At 39.0% G+C, this 27412-nt stretch overlaps 1 protein-coding gene across 1 annotated transcript in view; it reads left to right on the top strand.

Moving 5' to 3' along the window:
* Positions 1-3146: 3146 nt before the first annotated feature.
* Positions 3147-27412, top strand: part of LOC149300617 (phosphatidylinositol 4-phosphate 5-kinase type-1 beta-like) — a 55197-nt gene continuing 30931 nt past the window's right edge. The window contains exons 1-8 of the mRNA XM_089485112.1: positions 3147-3233; positions 3335-3406; positions 15429-15559; positions 17022-17139; positions 19413-19565; positions 20334-20633; positions 26278-26483; positions 27260-27343. Coding sequence (XP_089341238.1) covers positions 3147-3233; positions 3335-3406; positions 15429-15559; positions 17022-17139; positions 19413-19565; positions 20334-20633; positions 26278-26483; positions 27260-27343 — 1151 coding nt within the window. The remainder of the gene's footprint in view (positions 3234-3334; positions 3407-15428; positions 15560-17021; positions 17140-19412; positions 19566-20333; positions 20634-26277; positions 26484-27259; positions 27344-27412) is intronic.

The following is a 27412-nucleotide window of genomic DNA, read 5'->3' as shown; positions in this document are numbered from 1 at the left end:
TTCTGCAAAGTAAGGCAGCACAAGTTCAGTATTTTCATTTTTATTCACAGACAGCTATGATTAGATGAAATAATGATTGAGATTGATAATCTCATGTTAATATTTTTTTTTAACACTAGCAGGGTTGTCATTGCGCAAAGGCAAAATATGTAAGAAAAACAAACATCACTTTTGATTAATTTGTTATGCCCACATCACTTCTCAGATATACGTCATGAATGGCCATTTTTATATTTAATACTCTAACTGCTTTTGTGATTCCTAAACAAAAGGGTGCTGCACTGCACTTAAAATGCAGTCGGATTGTTGAAAGTATAGGACACCCTGATATATAAAGGCTGTCTCTGATGTGTGTGACCTGATAGTTGGATAATGCACGGAGCTCCCTTTTTATAAGATGGGGGAATCGTGGTTTACCCATAAGTACCACTGTTGTAGATTTAGTGTTTAGTACAGTGTACCAATGTTATGTGGTTATCGTATGTTGCCCTCACCATGCTAAAAGTAAGAAAAACAAGCTTTCATCAGACCTTCAAAGAAAGGTCTCCAAGAAGCACTAGATGTCCCACATCCTTCTCTTTTTTTTTTGTTGGCTGAGATTTGGTTTCCAGCTTACTAGTTGTCTAATTGCATCTGATTCCAGTTGCAGGCAACCTGGTGGCATTTATGTGAGTGTAGGGTGATGTTCAGCCACTTTATGGGAACGAGGTTAATGTTGACTTGAAAACAACACACATAACTCAGCTATGTGGGTAACACGCACAAAGGCACGTGGCATTAATGTGCATGAGAATTGCAACTTGGCATAAAGTCGTTCCTGTTTGCAGTTCCTCTTTTTAGCGTGCTGATTTACAGAGCGGGGGTATTGAGAACTTATTTACCATTCATAAGCAGTCAGCCACCATACTTTCCCAGTGCGAGGATTCTCTTAAGCAATACATTTCTATAATAACATTTTTAACCAGCTAAACATTAATCACCTTTTACATTAAACAGGGCTTTCGGAATAACCTTCAGTGTTTTTTTTTCCTTTTATAAATCAACCTCAAATAATCCACTATGATCTATCTCATAGCATGGCTTTGGCTACAGATATCTTAAATACATAAATACAGATATCTTGATACATAAATATGATATTGTTATCATTCGTTCATTGACCTTGATTGGGCAAGATTACCAAGTGTAGTAAAATTCTGGGCCGCTCACAAGATTAAACAAATCAGACGGTGTTTAAAAGCCCAATAAATGTATCTAAAGTTCACATGACTGGTCATTTCCATTGGGGTGTGGTAGATTTATGACCGCAGGTGGAGTTTGCAGATCATCCAGATACGTAGGTGATTTACTATAACCTGAGGGAACCATTCTGGAAGGTTTCATAGATTATTTATTGTGTTTGAAACAATTTCAGTACAGAAAAACAGTGTATTTGGTATAATTTTGTTTATCTATGTTCTATGACGTACAGAAAAACTAGAAATGACCTAGAAAAGTGTATGTCTATACAGATTTTCTAACCTCTTCTTCCTTTTCTTGTTTTCCAATAGTACTCAATAACTACATGCTTTCATAGAAAAAAGTTATATAAATGTAATGGTACTCACAAAAACCCCCACATTTCTACAAAAATAGAGATGTTAGGGCAAGTTGCAAGTTCCATGGTGGAAGATGGTTGGGTCTGACAGACTTGTTGTTGAGTTTCTGGAGGAAAAAATAAGATGAGGTCAGGATAAGTAAGTAATTAGTTATGCATGTAGTATGTTTCTTTATTGAATATTACATGGAAATAATAGATCAGAATATTTTATAAAGATGTTGCCTACTGTTTCAGATCAGCTAATTAATGCAGGCAAAACATCATCACAAACATATATGCAAATATTATGGTGCTTCCATGCTTTTTGACCATGTACACTAGGCATTATTGACCCTTCTGTGTACTTGTGCTGTTACTTTATTATCTATCTATCTATTTGAAAATCAGTGGCATACATATATCAAACCTATATATATGTATATCGTATATATATCAAAAATACAAATGAGTTGCTCAAAGTAGTAACTAGAGCAACCAAGGGAATGTTCCTGCTCCTTTATAGCCATGTTTTTAGGGACTAAGCTGAAATTAAATCCCTTGTGCTGTTAAATTCTAACCTGTTCTGTCTCATGATGTTTTATTGGACTGGTCATAAATTGTGTCACAATCATACATAATGTAACACTGTTCATTTTATGGTAGTGCTACATTCAATTGCACAATAGCACCACTAGTGTGAGAGGCTAAAAAGTCACAGGCCCATCAATCATGCTTTTCAAAATATTAATCCATGAAGTTTCCAGAGAAAGGTATACAAAAAATCTCAAAATCATCTTCAGTTTTGCCTGAAAGAGAAGGAGCGCCTTTATGATTCCCGAGGCATTTGATTCATTTTAAATACTCTGCCAATGGGTACCTTCACTTACCAAATCTGTATCCATTCTTCACTAAAGACCCAATGTATCTCATCTCAATATGTGGTTCGTCCGGAGCTGTACTGCCCTCACTGTAAATAATCCTTAAGACTGAAACTGCTGTTTTTTGGGGGAATATTTGCTCAGTTTTTGGAATGACAAGTTGACCTGAAATATATTTTTTCACGTCCTTCTTTTTCACAATGAAGATTATATTTTAATTGTAGAAATTAAGATGTCTAATAAATCAAAAGTTCATGTTGTTATTCCACAACCACTGATCATTTTTTCTATTTTCTTTCCAGGGTCTTGGTACTGATTGACAGCATAAATGACCAGTGCACAGGTTCACCATTTCTCCAGATGACATACAACTGAAGAAAGGTATTGTTTCCGTCTCACAAGCCTAGCAGACTTTTCTCCTTCTGTGTAAATGGAGGATTCGCCTTTTTTTTTAAGGATTCGGCTTTTGTAATGTATGCCGTTTTCACTGGGTTAAACCGTTACGTGCAGCCAAAAGCAGCATTAGTATAGTATTACAGCCAGCACATGGTTCCTTGCGGCATTATGAAATGAATAAATCCCCAATGATTCCTCTTTCCTCTCCCAATGTTAAATCGAGCCAAAACCTAGCAACTTAAGAGATTTTGGGCTGTATTGTAAGCAGCTTCTTTGTTACGAAACAACCGCGAATGCGGCACATCCAGTACACAGACACCTATGTCTGTAATAGCTTTTCCTTATTTCTTACTGTGATGGTGTGGAACACAATGAAAAAGGTAGGACTACTCTCGCAGGCACGGCCACTGAAGCCAGCCACTCAGTCTATTCCTTTGACTGTTCGAGCGTGTAACTAGATGCCAAATCATTTTATCTTTAGATGTCTACAATAACAGAAAATGGCAACGCAACCACAGGTGAAAAGGGAAACGGGGAGAAAACGTACAAAAAGGTAAGAACATGACTTCTTCACTGCAAATAGATTTTTTTCACTTTCATGGCTTTAGTTTTGTGCGGCACACATACTATTTGTTTCATTCCATATACAGGATGCACTCGAGTTTGCAATAGTTCATCTTTAATATATGGTGTGTTACGTAGATAAAACATGCTCCACTTGCTTGGGCTTAGGCATCATAATAATATGAGAAGGCTAATGAGCAGACAGACATAGTAGTTGTCAGGGGCTATATAAATGTTCCACATACCTCTGTGAGTGGTCACTCAGTACCTCACCAGCAAAAAGTACACATCTTTTTATTTACTTTACTGGAGGATGGTAGATAAATCCAAACGACCTTTCAGCAGAAGTGATAGAGGCTAATGCATTGACCAAATTTCAGCATGCATGGGTTAGGCATAAAGCTATCCTGAATCAAAGACCAGACCAATAACTAATGAAGGTTTGAGTCTTTACGTCACGAAAAATGGGCAGACTAGATGGGCCGAATGGTTCTTATCGCTCGTCAAAGTCTATGTCTCTATATTATTATGCTAACCACAGACTACAGAGATTAAAGTAGCAGGGAACCCTTGCCAAGTTTGGGCCTTCGTAATGTGTAATGAAGTTGGTGCATTGACATCACAGCTTTCCGGTTTTAGTGAATAAATCCCTTTGTCTGTACATTGCTGACACAATAAATGTGCTCGAGGTCTGATTCATGGTGTGCTACGACTCATGAATGTGGTTCTGCATGCATGTAATGCATGAACCTTATTTTGTCACGTGACGTAGGCTGCAGTCCCACCATAATCGCTCCCAAGACCCAATACTGGGAAGGCATATTACAATATGCTTCATAAAGGAAGTTGGGACTCTTTTTTCATATGAAGGCTTAGTTCGATAAATATTTTATTACACTGTTGGAAGGCTTCCTCTGTTCTTTCATTGCTTTTAATAACGGGCCAAGCGCAAGAAAGGTAGTGGTGTTTTGTTGAGGACGGATGATCCGCAGAGCGTTTTTGTGCAGCCAGACATCTCGTGTGTGTGGAACATTTCCATTTGTCATGCTGACAACCTTAACACACCAGGCTAAACCAAAGTGACTTTAATTTCCCACCTGGGAAGCATTTTGTGCTGAAGCATTTTTTGCTTTTAGTTTCTGCTGTAGCAAAATTATTCACTACACGGCAAAGAATACTCTCTGAAGAAGGGACTGTTGAGGCATTGACGGCCATTTTACCATATAGGGCTTATTCTCTAAACAGTGTGCTGTAACTGTGAGTTCAGGTGCGATGAAACTTTGCATCTCACCATCTTAACAATGACTTATGAAGTGCTGACCCCGGGGAGAGGGGCAGAGTTAGCCCTGAATATTAAATAATGTGGTGAATAAGTAATATTTCATCTATTAACTATGAATAATGCATGGCTAGCACTCCATCTTGCTGGTGTAACAGCTTAATCTAATGTGATACAATACCTCTGTATCTATGTGCTAGTTAATAAAGGTTATTAAACCTGTAGGAGACAATTTTTTCCATAAACAATATAGTGTATGTATGTATTTTGCTGCTGCATGTGTCTTATTGATCTACATCGATGTGGTCATCTTAGCTGGCCATGTCATGTCTAATTGTTCTAAAATTTCATGAGTGATTTAGAATAACTTTATTCTAAAAAGTAACGTATTTGCTCGATTATAAGACGACCCCCCAAAATCTAAATATTAATTTAGGAAAAAAACAAAAAGCCTGAATATAAGACTACCCTATAGGAAAAAAAGTTTTACTGGTAAATATTAATTAATGTAAACAATTTTTTCATATTTAATAAAAGCTATGATTGAGAAAAATATATATATTTTTAATTTCCTTTTATTTGCCAACCTGCCCCCCCAGTTATGCACATCTGCCCCCAGAAATGCCTTATACCCCCTATTTGCCACTCTGCCCCATGATGTGCCTTTTAACCCTCTATATGCCACTCTTCCCCATGATATGCCTTTTAACCCCCTATATGCCAGAGTGGCATATAGAGGGTTAAAAGGCATATCATGGGGCAGAGTGGCATATAGGGGGTTAAAAGGCATTTCTGGAGGTATATATATATATATATATATATATATATAACTGCTAACAGCAATCACAATCCTATCAAGCCAAGGCAGCAAGTACATGCTGGAACCTGGGGATGATAGGAGTGTGAGTACAGCCTCCCTATGCCATGCTACCACCACCACCACCCTTAGACATCCATGCTATCACACACTCATTCACAAACATTTAAATACTCATTCATTCCATTAATCACACATACTTGCTCAAAACCCTCCCCCACCCCTTACCTGAACTGCAGATCTCTCACTCGAAGACTTCTGCAGGGGCCCGGCTGTGCGAGCAACTTCTCTGGCCCCGCCCCCAGAGGAAGGAGGGGGGAGGCAGAGTTATGTGACACTCTTCTAGCTTCCTGTTCTCCTGCTGCTAGAAGAGACGCTGCTCGCGACCAAAGCACCGGTAAGCAGCCTGGCCCCAGCGGACATTTTTTTGAGGTCTGATTAGAAGACGACCTCGATTATAAGCAGTGGCATCGCTACAGGGGGGCAATTGCCCCCCCTAGGTTAATCCTTGCCCCCCCATTGCCCCCCTGCCGAATTTGGAATAAAGTGGCAATGCGACTTTAAATCCCGTCTTTTTATTTTTATTTTTTTTCGGAGGAGAGAGAGGGGCGCCTAGCAACTGCTCGACGCCCCCCATTCTCCTCCACGAGGCCTCTACCTCCGTCGCGGTGCCAGCGTTTCATCCTGAGCGCCGAAATATGATGTCATATTTCGGCGCTCAGCAGTGAAGCAGCGGACACCGCAGCAGAGAACGAAGACAGAAGCCTCGTGCTCCCGTCGCTGGACCTAAAGGTGAGAGAACTACAAAGGGGGAGGGTAGAGGGAGAGGGGTTAGAAAGTGATAAGGGAGGGAGGGGGGGTTAGAAAGTGATAAGGGAGGGAGAGGGGGTTAGAAAGTTATAAGGGAGGGAGAGGGGGTTAGAAAGTGATAAGGGAGGGAGAGGGGGTTAGAAAGTAATAAGGCAGGGGCGTCCAACATGCGTCCCGCGGGCCAAATGCGGCCCGCGAGACCTCGAGGTGCGGCCCGCATAAGATCGGCAGCCAGGGCAACCGATCTTACGCGGGCCGCACCTCGAGCATGTACTGGCTGACTTGGCATGATAGGAGTGTGATTGCTAACAGCAATCAAAGTCCCATCATGCCTAGGTTCCAGCACTTACACATCCGACCAGTAAATGCTGGAACCTAGCTAGCTGCCCCCCTTGTGTATTGATGCTGCCAGCAGTATGGGGTCTGCACATCACTTACAGCCACCCTGTACCAGCATGTACTGGCTGACTTGGCATGATAGGAGTGTGATTGCTAACAGCAACCACAGCAAGCACAGTCCCATCATGCCTAGGTACCAGCATTTACTGGTTGCCTGGGTATGATAGGAGTGTGATTGCTGTGTGGGCAGTGTGGACGCCAGGGCTGGCTTTGGGGTGTGCAACCTGTGATCTATGCGTGTAATTTAGGGGGTTTTAAATATACCTTTTAATGACGTGTTTTTTTGTGAATTCCAATTGATCTATACCTGCAAAGCTGGGTTTGTGTGTTATTCTGTAGATCCATATCTGCTATGCTATGTTTCCATACATTATTTATGTATACCTGCAAATACAGGGTTAATATGTCTTATTCAGTTGATTAATACCTGCAATGCTGTTTCCATGTATTTATTTGATCTATACCTGCAATGCTACGTTTCATATACTATTGTATACCTGCAAATACAGGATTTGTATGTCTGATTCTGTTAATTTGAGATCACAAGTGAATTTCAGTTGATCTATACATGCAAAGCTTAGTTTGTGTGTTAATGTGTTGATCTATACCTGCTATCGGCAACTGGGGCTAATGTTAATATATATGGGCAGCAGGGGCATCAATACACAAGGGGCAAAAACACTAAGGGGGGTATAAACGACAATGCAGTGTGAAAAATCCATCGTGATGTAGACGTCTGTGACGTAGATTGTGTCCTGCTGTTTGTGTGTTTTTGGTTATCAGTGCAGCAGAGCCTGTCCTCGGGTGTGTGTGTATAGGTGTTGGTGTGGCAGAGCCTGTCCTGGTGTGTGTTTGGGTGTTGGTGTGGCAGAGCCTGTCCTGGTGTGTGTGTTCGGTTTCAGTGTGTCAGAGCCTGTCCTGGTGTGTGTGTGTTTAGATGTGGTTGTGGCAGAGCCTGTCCTGATGTGTGTGGGTGTCTGTGTGGCAGAGCCTGTCCTGGTGTGTGTGTGTGTTTGGCTGTTGGTGTGGCAGAGCCTGTCCTGGTGTGTGTGTCTGGGTGTCGGTGTGACAGAGCCTGTCCTGGTGTGTGTGTCTGGGTGTCGATGTGACAGAGCCTGTCCTGGTGTGTGTGTGTTTGGGTGTCAGTGTGACAGAGCCTGTCCTGGTGTGTGTGTCTGGGTGTCGGTGTGACAGAGCCTGTCCTGGTGTGTGTGTGTCTGTGTCACATAGTCTGTCCTGGTGTGTGTGTCTGGGTGTCGGTGTGACAGAGCCTGTCCTGGTGTGTGTGTTCAGTTGTCAGTGTGGCAGAGCCTGTCCTGGTGTGTATGTGTGTTTGGTTGTCGGTGTGGCAGAGCCTGTCCTGATGTGTGTGTTTGGTTGTCGGTGTGGCAGAGCCTGTCCTGGTGTGTGTGTCTGGGTGTTGGTGTGACAGAGCCTGTGTTGGTGTGTGTCTTTGGTCATCTGTTTCCTGGCACTTAACTTACAGTAGGAATTATTTAATTTATATTTATCCAGAGATAAAATGCCCTCCTGAAGTTGTAGTGACTTCAGGGGACAAAACGTTCAAGGCCCTGAAATCATTTAGTGGAAAAGTTATTTATTGTGTTATAATATTTATTTCAAGGATTAGTCGCACTCAATTGTGGCTTCAGGCTTCCCATGTTGAATGATCAAGTATTATTTTAGCCCAATAACAAAAGTATAATTCCATAGCACATTACTTTTGGAAATTATTAATGCCCCCCCAGTTTGACTGTGGTATCTTGTGTGCCCCCCCTATATATTGTTTCTAGAGTCGCCACTGATTATAAGACGAGGGGTATTTTTCAGAGCATTTGCTCTGAAAAAAACCTCGTCTTATAATCGAGCAAATACGGTACTTTTAGAAGACATTGTATTGTCTCTTGGAACACAAGTTGCTTTTCCACGTGATGGACCAGTCTTTTTAAACGTGAAAGCAGGATATTTAGTTGGCAACATAATCTCTCTTCTTGCTCCTACACTGGAGATCGGAAATAGATCTTCTAGTCTTCCTTCTCCAAATTTGGTTTTACATTGAACAGAAAAAAGATAATTTTTCCAGGGATGTTTTTTTTCTTCTTGTGCTGTTACTGTACCCCTCAGTTGACCATTTGTGAGTTAGATAGATTGTCAGTCGAGAAAAGTAAATTCATGTTTAGAAATTAACCTAATAAGTAGGGACTCAAGTCAATGACGTGACTAAACCGTAAAAAAACCAACTAGACCCTAGTTATTATTTTTAATTCATGTAAGGGTTAGTGGACTCCCAGGTATTCTGCATGAAAATTGGAGCATGCATTCTTTTGTTATTTGAATTACAATAGGAGATCTCTGTCTCATTTTTTCTCCTCTCTTGGCTCCTTCTAAGGAAGCCATGAATGATTAATAATTTAACTACTTGCACATGCTCGGTAAAACTCCTATTTAAGTCACTGACAAAGCAGCATATTGCATGTGGATAGCAAAACATCTAAGTTTGGATAAAAGACAAATGATCTGCTCCTTCTCCTATTTATTTCAGTGGGAGATTGGTTGCCATTGATTAGAATGGAAGTTATACTGAAGTTATACATGTGCAGGAAGCGTACCTCAGTATGCATTCTTCTTTCTGAAGAGGCATCTGGGGAGGAGTTAAATGAGACAGAAGAACTCTAATAACTAAAGAGTATTTGTACCTATTTGCATGCAGCAAAATGCACTGGAATCCAAGCAAAATGCCAATATAAATTCAAAATGAAAATATGGCTGGGGAGACAGAATGCTATGCGCAAGACTAAGCCCAAAACATTTTGTAGCATAACAGAGAGGACTATCCCACTTGACTGTCCATTATTCTAGAGTAATTAAGTAAGACTCTTTTTTTTTATACATATGCTAGTGTCATACTTCACAAATATAATGGATTCGGTTGCCAATACAAAATCTCGACTGTGACAATAATACTATAATTTAAAACATTTTCACTAGTTGTCAAACCAGAATACCATTGAGGCTACATTTTTCACATGGTGTCATAATTGATATCTTGTAGAGACTCTAACCCGTAGCTTGTCTGGATTGGATAAAATGCCAAAAGATAGTTCCAACAGAAACATTTGTAGCTAACTTTCAGGGCACAGTGAAAGATCTGGGCATACTTTAAGGTCAGCATTTTTATCTTCCATGTTTAATATCTGTACCCATTGCCCTTTATTATGCCGCGGGCATGAGCTGTGTACGTCATCAGCAAGGCTGTCGTGTTCATTATTTGCTTTGCAGTGGCACTTCCCTCTGGATTTGGAAAATTACACATGAAACTATTTGTCCTCAGAAAACAGTATCTGGCAGAGACAATAATAAATGGGGTAATCATGTTACCTATATTATTATCTGCTGGCTTTGAAATTCTGTCCCTCAAAGGGATGGCAAAACTCTCTGCGGGGGAGGGGATTCCACCTTAAGCTGTAATTTGGAGGGGCTAGGGTGGTCTAAAGTTTCTTTCAAATTCAGTCCAAACTTGCTTGCAAATATCCATATTACAGTTTACTAATTTGTAGTCTTGTAAGTAGCGCAGCCCATCCTCAGCCTACTGAGAAGTGAACTCTGATACTTGGCCAGTAGCCAAGGCATGGTCAAACTATACATGTATAGTATGTGTAAAATATGGTCTCTAGTGATCTAGGGATCTTTCCCTCCAAACACGACCTGGTTTTAAACTAGGAAGCTCTGCTAGCGACTAGGAGTAGAATGGTAAACTACTAACTGCTCCGGCACATAAGGTGTCCAAAAATAAATCAGAAGAAAGGTGCAACCAGAATGGCAGGAGGAGGTCCCTCAAAAGAGGGGCTGCAGTTGGGAGCACAAAAATAAGTATGAAATATGTACTACTACTGGTGCGGAATGGAGAAGCGTATAAAATGAGCTAGGCACTTTCCCATGTTCGGAGTACTATGCAAATCAAATTCTTGGCATGTGTGTGAACCAAGGTGGAACACCGTTCCCTCCACTGGGACCTCTACACTATGTCTCCAGGTAGTGTACGACTGAAACATGAGAGGAAGAAAATGCACTGTATGGAACATTAAGAAGTACAGCTCCTTCCTGGGGTTTGGGGTAGGAGGAACTAGAGTGCTTTCTTTTCAGTGTATTTTTTGGTTTTATGTATAGAACAAGAGGCAGGGATTTCATAGATGGAAGTGGTTCTCCGAGTTGTAAGTCAGTGAAAGAGTCAGTGAAACTTGGGGGAAATGGCGAAAGTATTCATCTGTACAAATCAGTGCATGACTTTAGAGTTTCAGAGCCCCGTGTACTGCTTAAGCAATTCAGGGTCTACCCAGTCATGCTGGACATAGTCGAGGAGGTCCCCAACTTGGGTCATCTGTCCAGCAATGATGAATGCTGGCCGATTTCTACATCTGAGAGTCATTCAAGTGACCAGCTCCTGGTCCATGCTGACAAATACTACGCTTCATTTTTTATGGGTTCCCAGCAAACCTGCAGGATATTTTTTGGAATGCTTCTTCGTAAAGCAGTATATTCTCTACAATGTTGCCAGAGAGCATAGTAGCCCATATGCTACAGACTTGAAAACTGTTTAATAAGTCCATCCTTAAACATATGCTGAGGCGTAGTAATCACATAGAAAAGTTTTAAAGAATGTGATACAGAAAATACACAGCACCTTGGTTGCACTACTTACAAATAAGCACTGAATATGACATATAATGTTATTTTCTGTGCAACATTAAAAAAAACATTCTTCCACTGTTTGCCAGCACTAACCGGGTTTGTGTATCGATTAGATTTACACATGGAGGCTGATCTTGTCCTTCCTGCACTGGTGCCAGGTAGGTAACACTATTACCCGAACAGCTAATGTATCTTAAGGGAAAGGCAGAAACTCTTTACAGACGTCTCTTTGTGCAAATTTGTAGTAGTAAGCATACTTGTCGCTTAATTATACACTGGGAAAGTAAAATATGTTAGAGGAAAAACTGGCTGTACCAGCTACTTACTCTTAGCTAATGAGATTTTTAAACAGCTATTGAGGATTTTAGCAGAATTGTGGTAATTGCGCTACTCAGTAATCAATGAGACTAGTTATTGACGTTAAGAGGTTTTTTGTTTTTGGGGGTGGTTGTTTTTCCCCCAGATCAGATAAAATGAAAATAGCTGAGAATCATGGGTGTTGAACAGCTGGGGAATTTGGCTACCTGGACCCATATGTTTTTTGCTGTTTTTAATTTTTGAATATGCTTCAGGTGTTTCTGCTTACCTTTCTTGGAAGTCAACAAGCATGTATGACAGACCTAAAGCTAGCCTGTTTACCTCGTCACCCAAGTTAAAAAGCTTACGGCAGACATAGTATAATGCAGTGTTACATACTATACTAAGACTTGTCCATCCTAAATTATAGCAGCCACTAGCAATTTCACATTTGGTTTTAGCTCAGTCTTGCAGCCCCACTAATGGTATTAGCAGTTAGTTATTGCGTTTCCAGTTAAAGATGATTTCTAGTCCCTAATAGCACTAGAGAATGTTTGTGGCTCAAGCATTGCATAAGGATTTGAGAAAAATAAGAAAGGATTTAAAAGCTTCATCCTGTATGCTTATGCTTTATTCATTTTTAAAGCCTGAAACGACACATTCGTCAACATTGGAGGGAGTTTTTTTTTCCCTAGAATTCTGAAAAAAGTGTATTTTTCTATCTATTATAGAGACAGTAAAGTATTATGTACAAGGATGGACACAGCTTGAAGTTGTGTAATAAGCGATGTTGCCATGGCCAACCAGCACACAATTCAAACATCCTCACTTTTAATGTACGTATCTGATGTGTGATGACACATACCAGACAGATATTGGTTTCCGAAGGAAAGAATGCAAGTCTATGGGTAGACATTAGTAGGAAAGGAGGAATGAGCTTTTAAATGGAGCAGGTATGTGTCTTTACCTGGAAGCTCTATACAAAAATGAGATCTAATGTAGAAAGCAGACCCAAAGCCAATTTTAATCATATAGAAGGTCCTTATAAATATCATAATATAATTGCTCTGCATATTGGACCCAGCTTTGGAGAGATGCTAAATTCAGGCGTACGCTGCTTATTACACCGCCAAGACCATTCAGCTTTGAACTCAAAGTGACTTTCTTTGCCGTTTGAGTCACAATTATAAAAGTTTAGCTGCATATAAATGTGTTGCAATGTATAAATTAACACTCTGACCTAGAACGGAACAGTACACTACTAATTAGTAGTGTGGAATTACTGTCCCTGTGAGAATCATTTAGGAATATCTGGGACATATATTTAAGTCTGTATGCCAGGGGCAAAAAAAAATGCTAATTTAGCAAAAGCTTTTTTTCTGGGCATTTGTGCAGCACTGGGGCTTTCCAGCCTTGACCTTAGTTACCAAAAGCAGCTGCAATTGTCTGGGATGGATGCCGGAACGTTCGGATAAATAATAGCGCTCATGAGTCGACGTTGCACATTTTGTGTACTGGTATGTATGCAAAGCAGCAGCAAAATTCTCAGAGGCTTCCTGCATTGTCATTGCTAGAATAGAATTCAGACTCAGGGCTTATTTGTTTTAATAAAGTTAGAAAAAACATTACCAACCACATGTGTAAAAGAACCAATAACTAAGCAGAAGGAAATGATTTCTCGTGGCCTAAAGCAAAGTGAAATACGGTCTCAATTCCGGCAACAGATAATCCTGCTAAGCATAAATGCAGTATACAATTCAGCTAAAGAACACATATTTACTAATGTTTTTTTCTTGGTCTGAAAGCTGCTTTGTTCTTCACCTGTGGGATCTTTCCTTTCCCGTTTTCTAGTAACATGCCCCCAAGCCATGTCAGGAATACTTGGCGGCTCCCGAGAGCCATGATATTGACATGACAGGCTGAATGATGAGCACCATGAAAGTGCTGAATGACTGATGGATAACTACTTAGGTATTCAACATTCACTAAAGTGGATTTAACTACAACTCCCCTTGATTTGGCAGCTGGAAGCACAAGAATTCTGCCAGAGGCTTGAGTCACGTTGCCCCAAGTTGTAGAATTCTTGCTCAATGGGTAAAATTTGGTGAGCTTTGATTGGAGCCCTTAATTTATATCAGCATATTATAGAGTTATTTATTTGCCACTTGCCCCCCTAATACCCCACTGTTAATCTATGCCCTGTGACCCAGGCGATACTGACACCAAGGCTCTGACCTCATCTTTGTTCCTATAATGAATATTTTTTGACTAGCAATAATAAGAATGAATATCCTTTGCTAATGACGGGGCACCTAAGATGGAAATAGTCTCTCTTGCTTCTTTTTCATTAGCTTATTCATTTATAGAGATTACAGTTGCCCAGGAAGGATACAATAAAATTGATGTCTTGGTTTAAAAGCCTTGAAGGATTAAAGTAGCAATCCTCGCAAGATTTGATTTACTTTCCTGTATCTCTTACATAACCAGCTTTATTTTTATCTCTGAACACAAGCAATGTTTTGATCCTGTTTTTTTGGGGGGGGGGTTTAACTTTAAGTGCTTAGAAGTGAAATTTCCATTAACTTGAAAGTTTCACTTTTTTTTGTGATAGCATACAAAATGTTGGCTGTCACGAAGAATACAGTAGTGTTTCCAGCAAAAAGTTATTAAGTGGGACGTTATAGAATGTGAATGCTGCACTGTCAACCCCATGTAATTTCTATTAGCAATGTTGTAGAGAGGTGGGTGGCATTTTTGGGGTTGTGTCGCATTTACTTTCCCTTGTAAGGGAATTATCCATGCTTTCTCATACCTCCCAACAGTCAGGTTTTCATGGGACACACAAGATTTTCCGACATTGTCCCACTGTCCAGAGTAGCAGCCAGACAATACAGATCATGAGCCAGTTGGGGAGATCCTCTGATCTCCCCTGAATGGTCCAAGGAGCTGTAAGAGCAATGGAGATATTTACCATTGCAGCACAGACCTCCATTGCAGCAACCTTATGGCCACCTCCTGACGCTCTAAACCTGAGTTGTGATTCTGAAGCCTGAAATGTTGGAGGGGAAAAGTGCTTTTGCGCTAAGATATCTAATATGTTTACAACATGTGAACTTCTGTTTGCTGTTACAAATGTGTGTTGAAGGACGTTATGATAAACAGTATGATGGGCACATTCTAAATTATATTGACATCCTTTGTGATGATTATATCATGATAAACTAAACAGGACAGAACTTTTTTTCCAAAATGTCATTGCTTGTCAAGCATATCAAAGGATATAAAGACAACTATGGGTTTATTCTTTCCGTCAAATAAATCAGGGTGGTCTCATTTCCCTAAATAGCCGATTTTTGTGCTAGATAGCTAATTGTAAAGTTTACTTGCAAAATTACAGAAGATTAAGTCTTACTTATCATTTACCTTTAATTGTGCATCTAGTCATAATTAAAATAATATTAATGAAAAAAAACCTTCCTTCAGGCACAATGAGTTACTCTGCGAAACAAGTATACCGAGGATCCTTCTGGAGGGATTCTGTTCTTATACTGTACATAATTCCTGTTTAAGATAATTACGGATGAGCCTTGTCTTTCTTCTGCTGCCAAGTAAACCAAAGCTGACCAGCTATTACCATTAGGATATGAAATACCTCTCTTGCCTAACAATAGCTTGCTTGTGAGACGCTGATAAGTATATGTATGTATTCTCTCTTTGTAGACAGCATCATCAGAGATTAAAGGCACCATCCAGCTGGGAATAGGCTACACAGTGGGTAACCTGACATCCAAGCCAGACAGAGATGTGCTTATGCAAGACTTTTATGTAGTGGAGAGCGTGTTCTTACCAAGGTATGTACACTGGGATTGGGTCAATGGCACATCATTTTGCAACTTGCCTCTAAACAAAATGCACATGAATCCCCCCGCACTTGTATATGGATCACCTGAAGTGAAGATATCTCAAAAGAATCAGTGGTCTAAGGGTCTCCTGGTAGGCGAGGAGCCAGACATAGATTCCTTATAAAAGGTACTACATTACTTAGTTTGTGTAACTATCCTTGTCATCACTTGTACTATAGATGAATCATGGCCCCCTCTAAATGTTTTCACTAAAAGCCATTAAAAACCACATAACCACATGGGCATTCGTTGTCCTCTTTAAATGCGGTAGTACATTCCTTTTCGGAATTTAGACTGATATTGACTACAAGACAGATTTATTAGCATTTTTGGATTGCTACGTAGTTAGATTTAACAAAATATGTAGGCATCCTGAAGCCAAATTTCAGAGTTGCAGTCTAGAAAATAGTAGCTGGCAGATGTTGTTCGCCCTCTGCACCAGAGCTGGAAGGGTGGAACAGATCCTGGTAAATGTACTTACTTGCTGTAAGACGTCTGAATGTATAAGTAGTGATCTAGACACTCTCTCTCTATATACGCATATCTGAGTATTATGTAATGAAGAAGAAGACTAAACACTCTGAGCTGCTAGTTTAAATATTAATGTTTCTGAAGTTCTACAAATCTACACAGGGATCCCTGTCCAGCCCAACGTGTACGGGGCTGCCAACGTGCTTGTTTCTGCTCCATGTCTCCCCTTCCCAAAGCCTAATGGAATACATGTATCCTTGAAGCATTATTTCAAGTCAGTAATACAAAAAAAACCAGCGGGCTCCTGGTTGACATAGGATCCCACCGGGAGTTACAATGGCAAATAATGCTTTTAGGTTTGCCAGGATCAAGGTGACTCACATAATAAAAATAAATATGAGTAATAACTCGCTGTTATATTAAACCGCTTGTGTTTGTTTCCAGTTCTTTAAAACGGGCATTGACGTAATCGCCATTAATCAATCAAGTTTTGATGCTTTCAGTGCTAACGTGTTCTTATGTCTTTAACTCAGCACACTGTAAAGTTCTGTAAAAGTTGGCCCTGTATATGGCATGGTTCGGGCAAGATGACTTTCAAGAAAGCTTTCCATGCTAACTAGGCGTTTTGCAGGAGATAACTAGAGTTTGCCCTTTATAATGCATACTGAAGTATGTACATGTACACCAGTTTGGGGGATAGGGGGTAATTGGAGGTTTCTCCTTCTTGAACTAAAACACCTGTCAAGCACAAGCAAGAAAACCTTCATCCCATTTTTAACTGAAGCAGCCCACAGTACCTATCCCATTCACCTACAAAGCACAGCGTATAAGAAAAATGGTCACGGATTTCAGTAGATTTTTTTTTTTACATTTTATAAATACAGTTTACATATTTTGTGCCTCTCTGTACATCATATATATCTGCCTTCTTTTTCCACAGTGAAGGGAGCAATCTAACCCCAGCGCATCATTACTCAGACTTCCGATTCAAGACATACGCTCCATTAGCATTCCGTTACTTCCGAGAGCTTTTTGGTATCAAGCCTGATGATTACTTGGTAAGTTTCTCCTATACCACTCACTAACATTAAGTATATATGTGGTGTGGGCCATATTGTAGTATGTATTGTAGATGATCTTGCCAAGCCCTCCATTAGCTTAGCTTTATCACCTGTGAGCGTACAACTGCTTTGTATCTCACAGTTTAATTTGTCTACTACAGTCATTAGAGAGCAAGCTTGTTGTTATTTGTCACTAGTAATAAAATCTAGTCCTTAATGTTAAAACCAATGAGAAATACACTGTAGCTATTGTAATTCCCTATTTTCTGAACTATGGAAATACAGGGACTATTAGAACTGCAGAACATCACAAACTGTATGATCTCATGTAATATATATTAATAACACATAACGTATGTAACATTGGTCATTTATTTTATTACATTTTGCATATTTAACCCCTTAATGACAAAGCCCGTACATGTAGGGGCTCAAAATGCATTGTTTTCAATGGGTTTAGGGACCGCCCATTGTCCTTAAGGGGTTAATATGATGATATTACATAGTAGTCCTGATTAACACCGTGAAGAATAGACTGTAGTGTTTTCTTACTTTTCCGAGATGTACCTTTTGGTCTCGTCAGCAGACAAAGGGGTTAAACGTTTTAATGAATCTGTCTCCTTTACATAATGAATATTTTTGTAACCAGAGTATCACTATTGGTTATAGCAATTATTTCAACAGAAAGTTATAATTAGATTTAAATGCCCCCGTGAAGCTTGCTGATTAAAGTCTAATTGAGAGCTCTTATGTGCTAATTGCTGCATTTATGCAGTTCATTAAAGGAAATGTTTTGCACAAACATCTTCTAACCTTGACCTGGAAACAACACAGAGAACATTGCAGGACAGAGACTTCAGAGTCATCGCACAGAGCCTATATCCCCTGATACAGCGTCCCAAGGATTCTCATCTAAATGCGTTGTTCCTATTAGTAGTCAAATCTTCTACCAACAGTGGTTTCATGTATCCGAAATAAAATAAGTGGTAAAATTAGGTTTTAGTTTTATTTTCTCTTTACCACATGAGAACGTATTTTTTTCCTCTTGTAAAGAATAAACCCATAAAGCTTTTAAAAAAAAAATATGAAATGCACTCAACTTCATTGAGATGCAAAGTCAGGGACAGCAGCTGCACATGAGTGAAATATTTAAAATATTTCCAGGAAGCGTCTGAATAGAGGGGGTAAAAATTAGCAGCATGTATGAGGAAAAGGAAAGTAGGAGCCATGTGCCTCCATTTATTCATACTTGCCCGTGTCAGTAATAGAAGGTTGAGATAAGCCTATGAGGTTTAATCCTATATGAAACAGAAAATGTAATATATTGTTGGATGATGTGTATAACAGATGACAGCAGGCTTATATCACACATTCAAATGTGATCTGCTCTTAGAGCTGTATTAGTCTGGAAATCTCCTCTGGACCGACCAAATATGCTCCAGTGGGAGTCGTGTGCTGACATTTCCTGAACATGAGCTGGTAATGGCATACAGCGCCTCAAGGGAGTAATTGCATGCGTATTTAAGTGTATGCAGTTTAACTTCACACCCGCCGTTATATACAGACTTTTACGGTATTGTAACAAGGCTGAGTGAAAACAGCTTAAATCTACAGTGTTAACAGGGCTTAGATGAATTGTATCCCAATTCCACTGGCAGCATGATTGCCATTTTATTATTTTAATTGAGCTTGAAGACAAGATCCCCCAAAATCAGCTACAGACATGAAAGTGCCTGAATCAATTTTCAGTTTCACCTGCCATATTGGTCCTTTTTCCCTACTGTTTGTGTAATTATACCTGGCACAAATCATACCTGGGCTTTCCCCTCGTTACGTCACTGTATCACTTGCCTATAATGGTAGAATTCATAAACATAGCTGGAAAATTGCAGGTTATCCTAAAGAGAGCTAGAATCACAGTGATCCAAACACACCACACAAGATAGATCCTAATAGCTATCAGAACACAATGTCTACATTAGAATCTATAATTACTGGCATTGATAAGAAAAGCAAACTTCTGGTTTAGATTGTAAGTTTGAGCAAGGTCCACCTTACCTTCATTTTCTGGAAGTCTAACTTGTTATACAATGTGCTACTTGTTAAGTTCTGTTCACTGATCGAACATCACCATGCAATATGATTAATTTATTAGTAATAATAGTTAATAGCATGGTATCGAGGGCTTATTTATTCCTCTGTACGGTTGTGTCTGTATCACATAAGACCTGTTCCTCCCAGTCAACATGAACATTTTCTTCTCGTTTTAGTACTCCCTCTGCAGTGAGCCCTTGATAGAACTGTCCAACCCTGGTGCTAGTGGTTCTTTATTCTTTGTAACCAGCGACGATGAATTTATCATTAAAACCGTTCAGAGCAAAGAGGCTGAATTTCTTCAGAAACTTCTACCGGGCTACTATATGGTGAGTGACATAACGCTGGGTTTAAAGTAATACAGTAATTATAAGGTGGTCAGCAAAGTTGTTGAAGAAATATGAGGTCAGCTCTAGAGCTGTAGAAGCTCATGATGCAACATTCCAGGACCATATCAATGTCTACTCCATGTACGTTGTAAGTTACCACATAAATAGATAGGTGGGTAATGACTATATATATATATATATATGTATATATATATATATATTTATTTTTTTTCTCTTTGTGAGTTATCGCTCCAATGTTGTCTCAAAAGATAAAATCTATAGATTTCATCATATGCTTATAATGTATTATTAAGCAGTTATTTCCATCTCATACTCTCCAGTGTCTGTGAGAATATCTTTCAGCCTCCATCACGATAGCCACTTGTTTATTTACTTTCTTCCGAAATGTGGCTAAGGCTTTTGTGTTGATTTCAGGATGGCGTTCAGTCATTGTCACGTTCATTTCAAAGCCGATGTTTAGCTACTCTGTTGAATTAAACACTTTTGTAGCTAAATGCAGCATGAGAAACATAATTCCTAGTACGGTTAAATGGCCAAACCCTTCCGAGAAATATTTTTATTGCTCATGTAACATTTGTAATTTTTGCTGGCAGCACTTGTTTCCCAGGGGCCACAAAAAAACCTTTGATAGGCTGTTGCTATAGAAACTAAAACATGTCTTTAAAGGTTTTGTATTAAGATATTCAAGGTGTATTTGCTTAACATACTAGAGAGTGAATTTCATGTCTTGGTTGTTGTTTTTTCTAGAATTTAAATCAAAATCCTTGGACACTTTTACCCAAATTTTATGGACTTTACTGCCTTCAATCAGGAGGAACAAACATTAGACTTGTTGTAATGAACAATGTTTTGCCGCGATCACTGAAGATGCATTATAAATATGACCTGAAAGGATCAACGTACAAGCGCCGGGCGTCTCGAAAGGAACGTGAGAAGTCCTGTCCCACATACAAGGATTTGGATTTTCTTCAAGACATGCACGAAGGATTATATTTCGATCCTGATACATACAGCTCGTTAATGAAAACACTACAGAGGGACTGCAGGGTAAGTAAGAAATTAACTGATCTCCATCATTCTAATTTTGTGATCAGCGCTGGATCATATATTCACTAAGGGTTCAATGTAAACCAATTCAGGATGAAAGAATGCTCTGGTGATTGCTGTACTTTTACCAGTTGGCACCAGGATAGCTCTTTATAAATAACCACATATTCCAAATATCATCAGAATATAAAGATCAATAAGACATGCATTTATTACTATATGGGGCTTACTACAAAGTGACAGTATACAAACATAGGGAGGTAGGCTCAAAAAAGTGATTCTGGCACCAATATTGAAAAAGTGGTCTTAGCACCATAGCAACCAATGAAGCATTCCTGCTGATTACCGGGAGGCAGCAGCTGAACTAATCTAGAACATGTAATCAGTGTGGCTCAGTTGAGTTTCTCCACATGTTGAGCTCTAGGTTTTATTAAAGTCTAAGCTTGTGTCAATACATATGCTCAATGCGTAGTTTGATATATAGTAAGTTTGCTTATCGTTCACACCCACAAATGTATTTTTAAAGACCAGTCATACTGTATCAATGAAACAAGCAGCCTTTTCTTCTCTGGGCCAGTTAGCCAACTCTACTGGTTCTCTCCATGCAGACAGGTATTGGGAGCACGCAGTCGGGAGTTCCTAGTGCAATCTTCCCATGTCATTGGTCTGACTGGGCTCCTGCTTAGAAAGGGAGCGGCAACAGTTATGTCAGAAACTTGACAGATTCAATGTTGGCGTGGGTCATTTGTAAACACATTCACATTTGCTTTTCATTTGATTGTTCCTTAATGGTTAACTTTATATTTGCATGAAGCTCGGCGAGCTAGCTATAACTTAACATCTGGGTATCCCTCCTCATGAAGAGTGAAGCATTACCTACTGACTCACACTGTCCTTTCACAGGAACATATCTATTTTTATTTTTTTGTATCCAGCAGAGTGCTGGGTTGTATAGCTAGAGGCATTAGTAGCAGGAAGAAGGAGGTGGTTCTGTCTCTGTACAGATCTCTGGTCAGATCTCACATAGAGTATTGTGTACAGTTCTGGAGAACCCATATTGACACATGGGAGAGAACTCAGAGGAGAGCGACTGAAATGGTGAATAGTTTGCATGATCAAAATTACCAGGCACCACTAAGGGGTCTCGATAGGTATAGCTTGAGAGAAAGATAGAGCGAGAAAGAGATGGGTGATGTAATAGAAACATTTAAATACTAATGTTAGAACTCCATTCTTAGTACTGTTTAATGCACAAACTCTTCCTACTGGTGAAGTGTTATTGTCTGCTTCATCCTCTACAGTTGATTCCCCACTACGGTCATTTACTGCATTTAAAATACTCCTGTTAATCGCTGTCTTTCTGACATAAATTAACCTGTGGGTGTGGAATAAGGTTTACCAAAGTAGATCGAGAATCCAAGCAAGAGAATGTGAACAAGCACAACAGCACAGTGACTTACAATTCATGCTAACACTAGGACTTACAATATGAAAGGACTAAATATGATATTTGTTTTGTCTGTGTGGCCAGACCAATAATGTATGCATTGGTACACAATAGCATAATAGGCCTTTGAGCCAAATAGCATGTGTGCCAAGCGTCATTATAAATAATAAAAATGCTCCCTATTGTTGTGACAGTGCCCTTGGCAGCAGGATAGTAACTGATGCTGTCTTGTGCATGTTCTACTGGTGATCTCATGTCCAGCTGCGTATACTGTGACGATAACAGAGCTTTCTTCCCCTGGTCTGTTGACATGCAAATGCAGCTTTTTTTTTACCGTTCTTAGTACGTGACTTACCTAGGGTCAGTAATTTACAGATTATTTTGCAGCAAAAGTCAAATAGAATGTAATTCATTGTTGAGCCAACCAACTGTTGTTCAAATATTGACATGTACTGCATATAAATGTTGAAAATGAGCTTTACATACACTAACAGAATGAGCAAAAGAGTCCGTTTTATCTATTAAAGGGAAAGCCTAGAGAGTGAGACCCGTATAGCCTCACCAATAAAGATTATATATTAAAACCACTTATCTGAAAGAGTAGTGAACCACATGCCACAATGTCTTCAATACAAAACAAGGCCGTTGACTATGTAAGGTTTGGGGTTTATAGCAGGTGGGAAAATGGCCAGACCAGATAGCCCATCTTAGCTCTTATCTGCCACCACATTCTTTATAATAAGGAAAACGGATTTAATGTGTCTTTTTTTTTCCTTCTTCATAAAGCATGTTCATCATTTGGCACATTTTTTATTTAGCAATTTTGTCATTATTTGACATACGTTTGGTTCTGTGTTTAGCATTTCCACTTCAGATTCCTTGTACGGTATTATTCATGTAGTTTATATCAAGTTCAAGAGAAGAAGAAAAAAAACACCATTATCTAAAACGCTGCTTAAGTCTAGATTAATGAAATAATTAACATTTGTGCTTTCAAAGTAAGTTTAGAGGCTCAGCATTCATTACTTTTAATTGCATTTGCTGTCAAAGGGCAGCTGTTTACTGGTCACAAAAAGAAAAATTATTAACTAATCATCAAGTGGGTTCACTACTGGATGTGCAACCTTCTTAAGTAAATATATTTCTCATTAAATCCTGTGTTTCTAACAGGTTAAAAAATGAAATGTGCTTAATCACAGCACCAAAGATCTTAAATGAAACCATTAGTCCTTCTGCTTAGTGTTGACTTTGGCCAACTAAATAGTCTGCTTAAACCTAATTGTTCATACAGTAAGATCAAAATAAAATATAGCTAGGGGTATGATCTAAATGTATGCAGTTATTGTTTTTTTTTGCAATTATGCTATTCTCATGTAAAAAGGAACTGCTACAATTCCATTACCTATTTATTACATATATAAAGGGGCATCTTCTATCTAAACCTTCATCGTTATTCAGATGATATTGTGGTAGTGGAAAGCCCGAGGACTGCATTTTCTTACCAATTTGAAGGGGTGTCATGTAAAAATGTACCTGCATTCAATATAATAAAGGCTAAGTACTCTCAAGTGCCCAATCTAAACAACTAGTAGTATTTCTCAGCAAGAAACTATTGGTAGCAAACCAAGTAATTTTCCTTGAGAAGATACCAGCAGTGATCCGGCACATGGAGAGTCACATACACTTATAAGAGCAATTTTGATGGCCCTACTTCAGATGTTTTGTTATACATCTGAACATCTAATACATTATGCTCAGGTGTTTTTTTATTTTAATTTGGTTCTTTGTCGTATTCTATGAATATGTTCAAACATTATCCTCTCTGGGACATATGTAGACAGTGCTATGAAGCTGTTCTTTCACGCTTCCATTAATAACAAACATCATTGTGGACAAGCAGAAGATGGTCCACCTGCTGTATGAAAATAAAAGGGAAATGTGCATGCCGGCTTTATATTTGAATGCCTACATTGAATTTGAATAGGAAATGTTTATCCAGGGGGCTCTTGTGACGACCTCTGTGGTTTCTATTAACTCTAACATACCTACACTGGAAGCCAGACAGACAAACATATGTATTATGATTCAAAGTGATGGGGACATGAAGACCTTTAAAAAGAGCCTCATGATTTTTGGCTGTGAATTTCTGTGTATGCTCAAGGAAATACCAGCTGATACGTTAAATGGAAAAAGGGACTTTGCTGTTTTTTCCAGCTGGGTTAATGTAGGGCAATTATTGCCATGCTGTTATGCTTAGGTCCAAACACAGAATAGCTTATTATTTCTCGTTGCGACAAATCATCATTGGGTCTCTGCCTATATCCTGTACCCAAATTTCACGACTGCCATGTAATTCCCCCTGAATGTGTTTTTAAAATACGGTAGTTATGTAAAATCCAGAGACATGTTTTATTCAATTATAGTAACATCAAGATAATAATAAAATAAAATGTTTGTTGGAGAGTTTTATAACAATATTGGTTAGGGTATATGTATTTTATGACAGTAAATACCAGCTTCATTTGAAATATAATTGAACTTTATGATTATATTGGGACAAAAAGCCTCAATCTGGGGTTTGTCACCTTACAAGTGGTAGATATGGTGACCCTACTATAAATCTGTCACCTGCATCAATGCATTTATATTATTGGCCATTCCTGACCTTAGGTTGTGGCCTGGATGTTGGAACCGCATACGCAAAGCATTACTAGTGCCAACTACACCCATGTCTATGACAAGATTTATAAAGACTATCATTTCCTAGCCCTGGACCACAACCTACCTCAGGTGGTCCCTGTCAAAAGAACAGGAAGATTATTGTTTGAGATTTGTTGACTGTTAGGTGATAGAAGATTGAGATAGGAGTATTCAGGCCAAAACAAAAAAAATTCTAAATAATGTGTATATGAAACTTATACTCGACTGCATCATGCAGTCATTAAAGTATTGCTAAAATAATTTGATCTTTTTTCGCCCTGAATATAGAATTTTAGTTAAGATTCCCCAAATCCTTAATTTTGACTTATGTAAAATTTGCAGTGGCAAACTTATTTTAGCTACATAGCGCACTAAAAACATAATGACTGCTTAGACCGCGTGATCTTCTCTAGTTGTAACAAACATGGACTAAACATTTTATGGCACTAGGCTTCAAACTTTCTGCTGTTTTCAGGCAGTTATTTTTAATTAAGACATGAATTTTAGGAATTCTTACTCTTCAAATAGACATTTAAACCAAAATTGTTTTTAATTTATATCAATTATGAGGCTGGACAAGTGGTTAATGAACTTGTTCAAACTAGTGTTTGTGCTTTCCATTACTCAGATTCATTAAATCTGATTCTTGTTTAATTAGACTGCATACCTTAGCTTAATTTATAACCTTTTTACTAGCGTTTTTTTTTTATTTTGTTTTCCACATAAGAGCTCTGTTTTCAAAGTAACTGTCTTAAGGTCAGAAGGTGGTTTGTACCAGTTCACCAACTCACAAGTCGCTTTAAAGACCCACATTCCCAAGAACGTAAAAGCCCTTTTTTGTGCACCGCTCTTCACGTCTGACATTTGAATGAACTATAATATGCAGGTAGTCTCACAGTGGCAATCAACTCTGGTGATATATTTCCCAAAATGTTATTAGATAAAGTAGTGCTAACTTTGGTACCAGAGAACCCACTATGTGCCAAGGTGGATTATTGAACGTTTTTCTAAAAATGCAAAAATCTATATATACTGTATCCTTGTTTCTCTGTTAAAGAAGTTGGCACCACTTACGACCTTCTATCCCCCGCACATGCATGCATAGCCATTTGGGTTCCTAATGCATTCTTCCCTAGTGGCAGGGCTTAGGATTGATTTATTATTACTATTATTATTATTAAAGAAATGTTGAATATGTCCCAGCTCTGTTAGTATAAGACTGCTGAATGTACTGAGTTGACAATCTGTATTATCCACTGCAGTGAAGTGTTTGACATTTTACATCTCCATGCTGTTGTAGACATAGCTATACATTTACCGTAAACGTCCCAGTAATATATGGAGTGTAAAGAAGAGATCAAGGACCAAATAAAGTGTAAGGTTTCTACAAGAGGAAACAAACGGACAGACTAGATGGTGCGATTATCTATATGGTATTTATCTGCCAACAAAGTATGTGTCTCTGTTTAGGCATTAAAGTAAGATTCTTTTCAACAGGTGTTAGAGAGCTTCAAAATAATGGATTACAGCCTGCTTCTGGGGGTCCATGTCCTGGATCACGCAGCCAAAGAGAAGGAAGGCGAAACGTCACATTACTCCATAGACAACAAGCGTCCTTCTGTTCAAAAAGTTCTGTATTCCACCGCACTGGAATCCATACAAGGCCCAGGGAAGAAAGTCGACTCTCTCGTTAAGGAGAGCACGTTAGTATTAACCTCAAATCTATAGTATTCACTGGGTGAAGTGGACTAGTCACTAGATATAGACATAGAGGAACTTAGCTCAGTATAACAGAAATATACATTAGCATGCATCACAACAAAGCAAGAGATCATCATACACCTAGCAAAAAAAAATTTTAATGCACCTATCTGAGACAAAAATATTGGGGATTCCGTCATATAATATTGCGAATCCCATCACTGCACCTCATTTAAGCCCAGTGAGACTCTCATGCACTATGGTGCCCAAATAATGGTGTCCAGAGGGGGCTTTAAGTTGCAAGAGTGGTGGGCTAAGCAATATATGGCCATTTAGTGTGACAAAATTCCCAATATTTATGCCTCAGATAGATGCTTTTAAACAGTAGTATTTGTTGGGTGTGCGCTGATCTCTTGCTTTGTTGTGCGTATATGTTGGTAATTTCAGCAGCCACCTGGAATCTGAATGTGCATGCTTTTTAGGGTGTGTTTCCATTTCTTTATTTTCTGTATTTTTGTGGTATATATATATATATATATTATACACATACAGTTGTGTAAAAAAATCAAATACATCCTCTTTGAATTTTTGTACTACTCCTCAAAAGTTGTATTGGCCCAACAATGGTGGGAAAGTTTTGCTGGATTCCATGGTGATTGCTCCATATTTAGAACTTAGCCCTTGAGCTGCTTTTTACATACATGTTGTATTGCTCCTTTACAAAGTAAAGTGAACCACTAATATTGTTTCCCTTTGCTTTATAATACTTTTTCAACAGAATGGGAGGCATTCCTGCAAAAAACCACAAGGGAGAAAGGTTGCTTCTTTTCATGGGTATTATTGACATATTGCAGTCTTACAGGTAAGAAAAGGAGATAAATGACAGACTTGCATATGCCCTCCAACAAGACATATAGACTCTTCCGATCCA

Source organism: Sceloporus occidentalis, unplaced genomic scaffold (genome assembly GCF_023333645.1).
Source record: "Sceloporus occidentalis isolate IW3139 unplaced genomic scaffold, rSceOcc1.0.p SCAF_24, whole genome shotgun sequence".
Classification (NCBI taxonomy): domain Eukaryota; kingdom Metazoa; phylum Chordata; class Lepidosauria; order Squamata; family Phrynosomatidae; genus Sceloporus; species Sceloporus occidentalis.
This window is presented reverse-complemented; position numbering and strand designations above follow the sequence as displayed.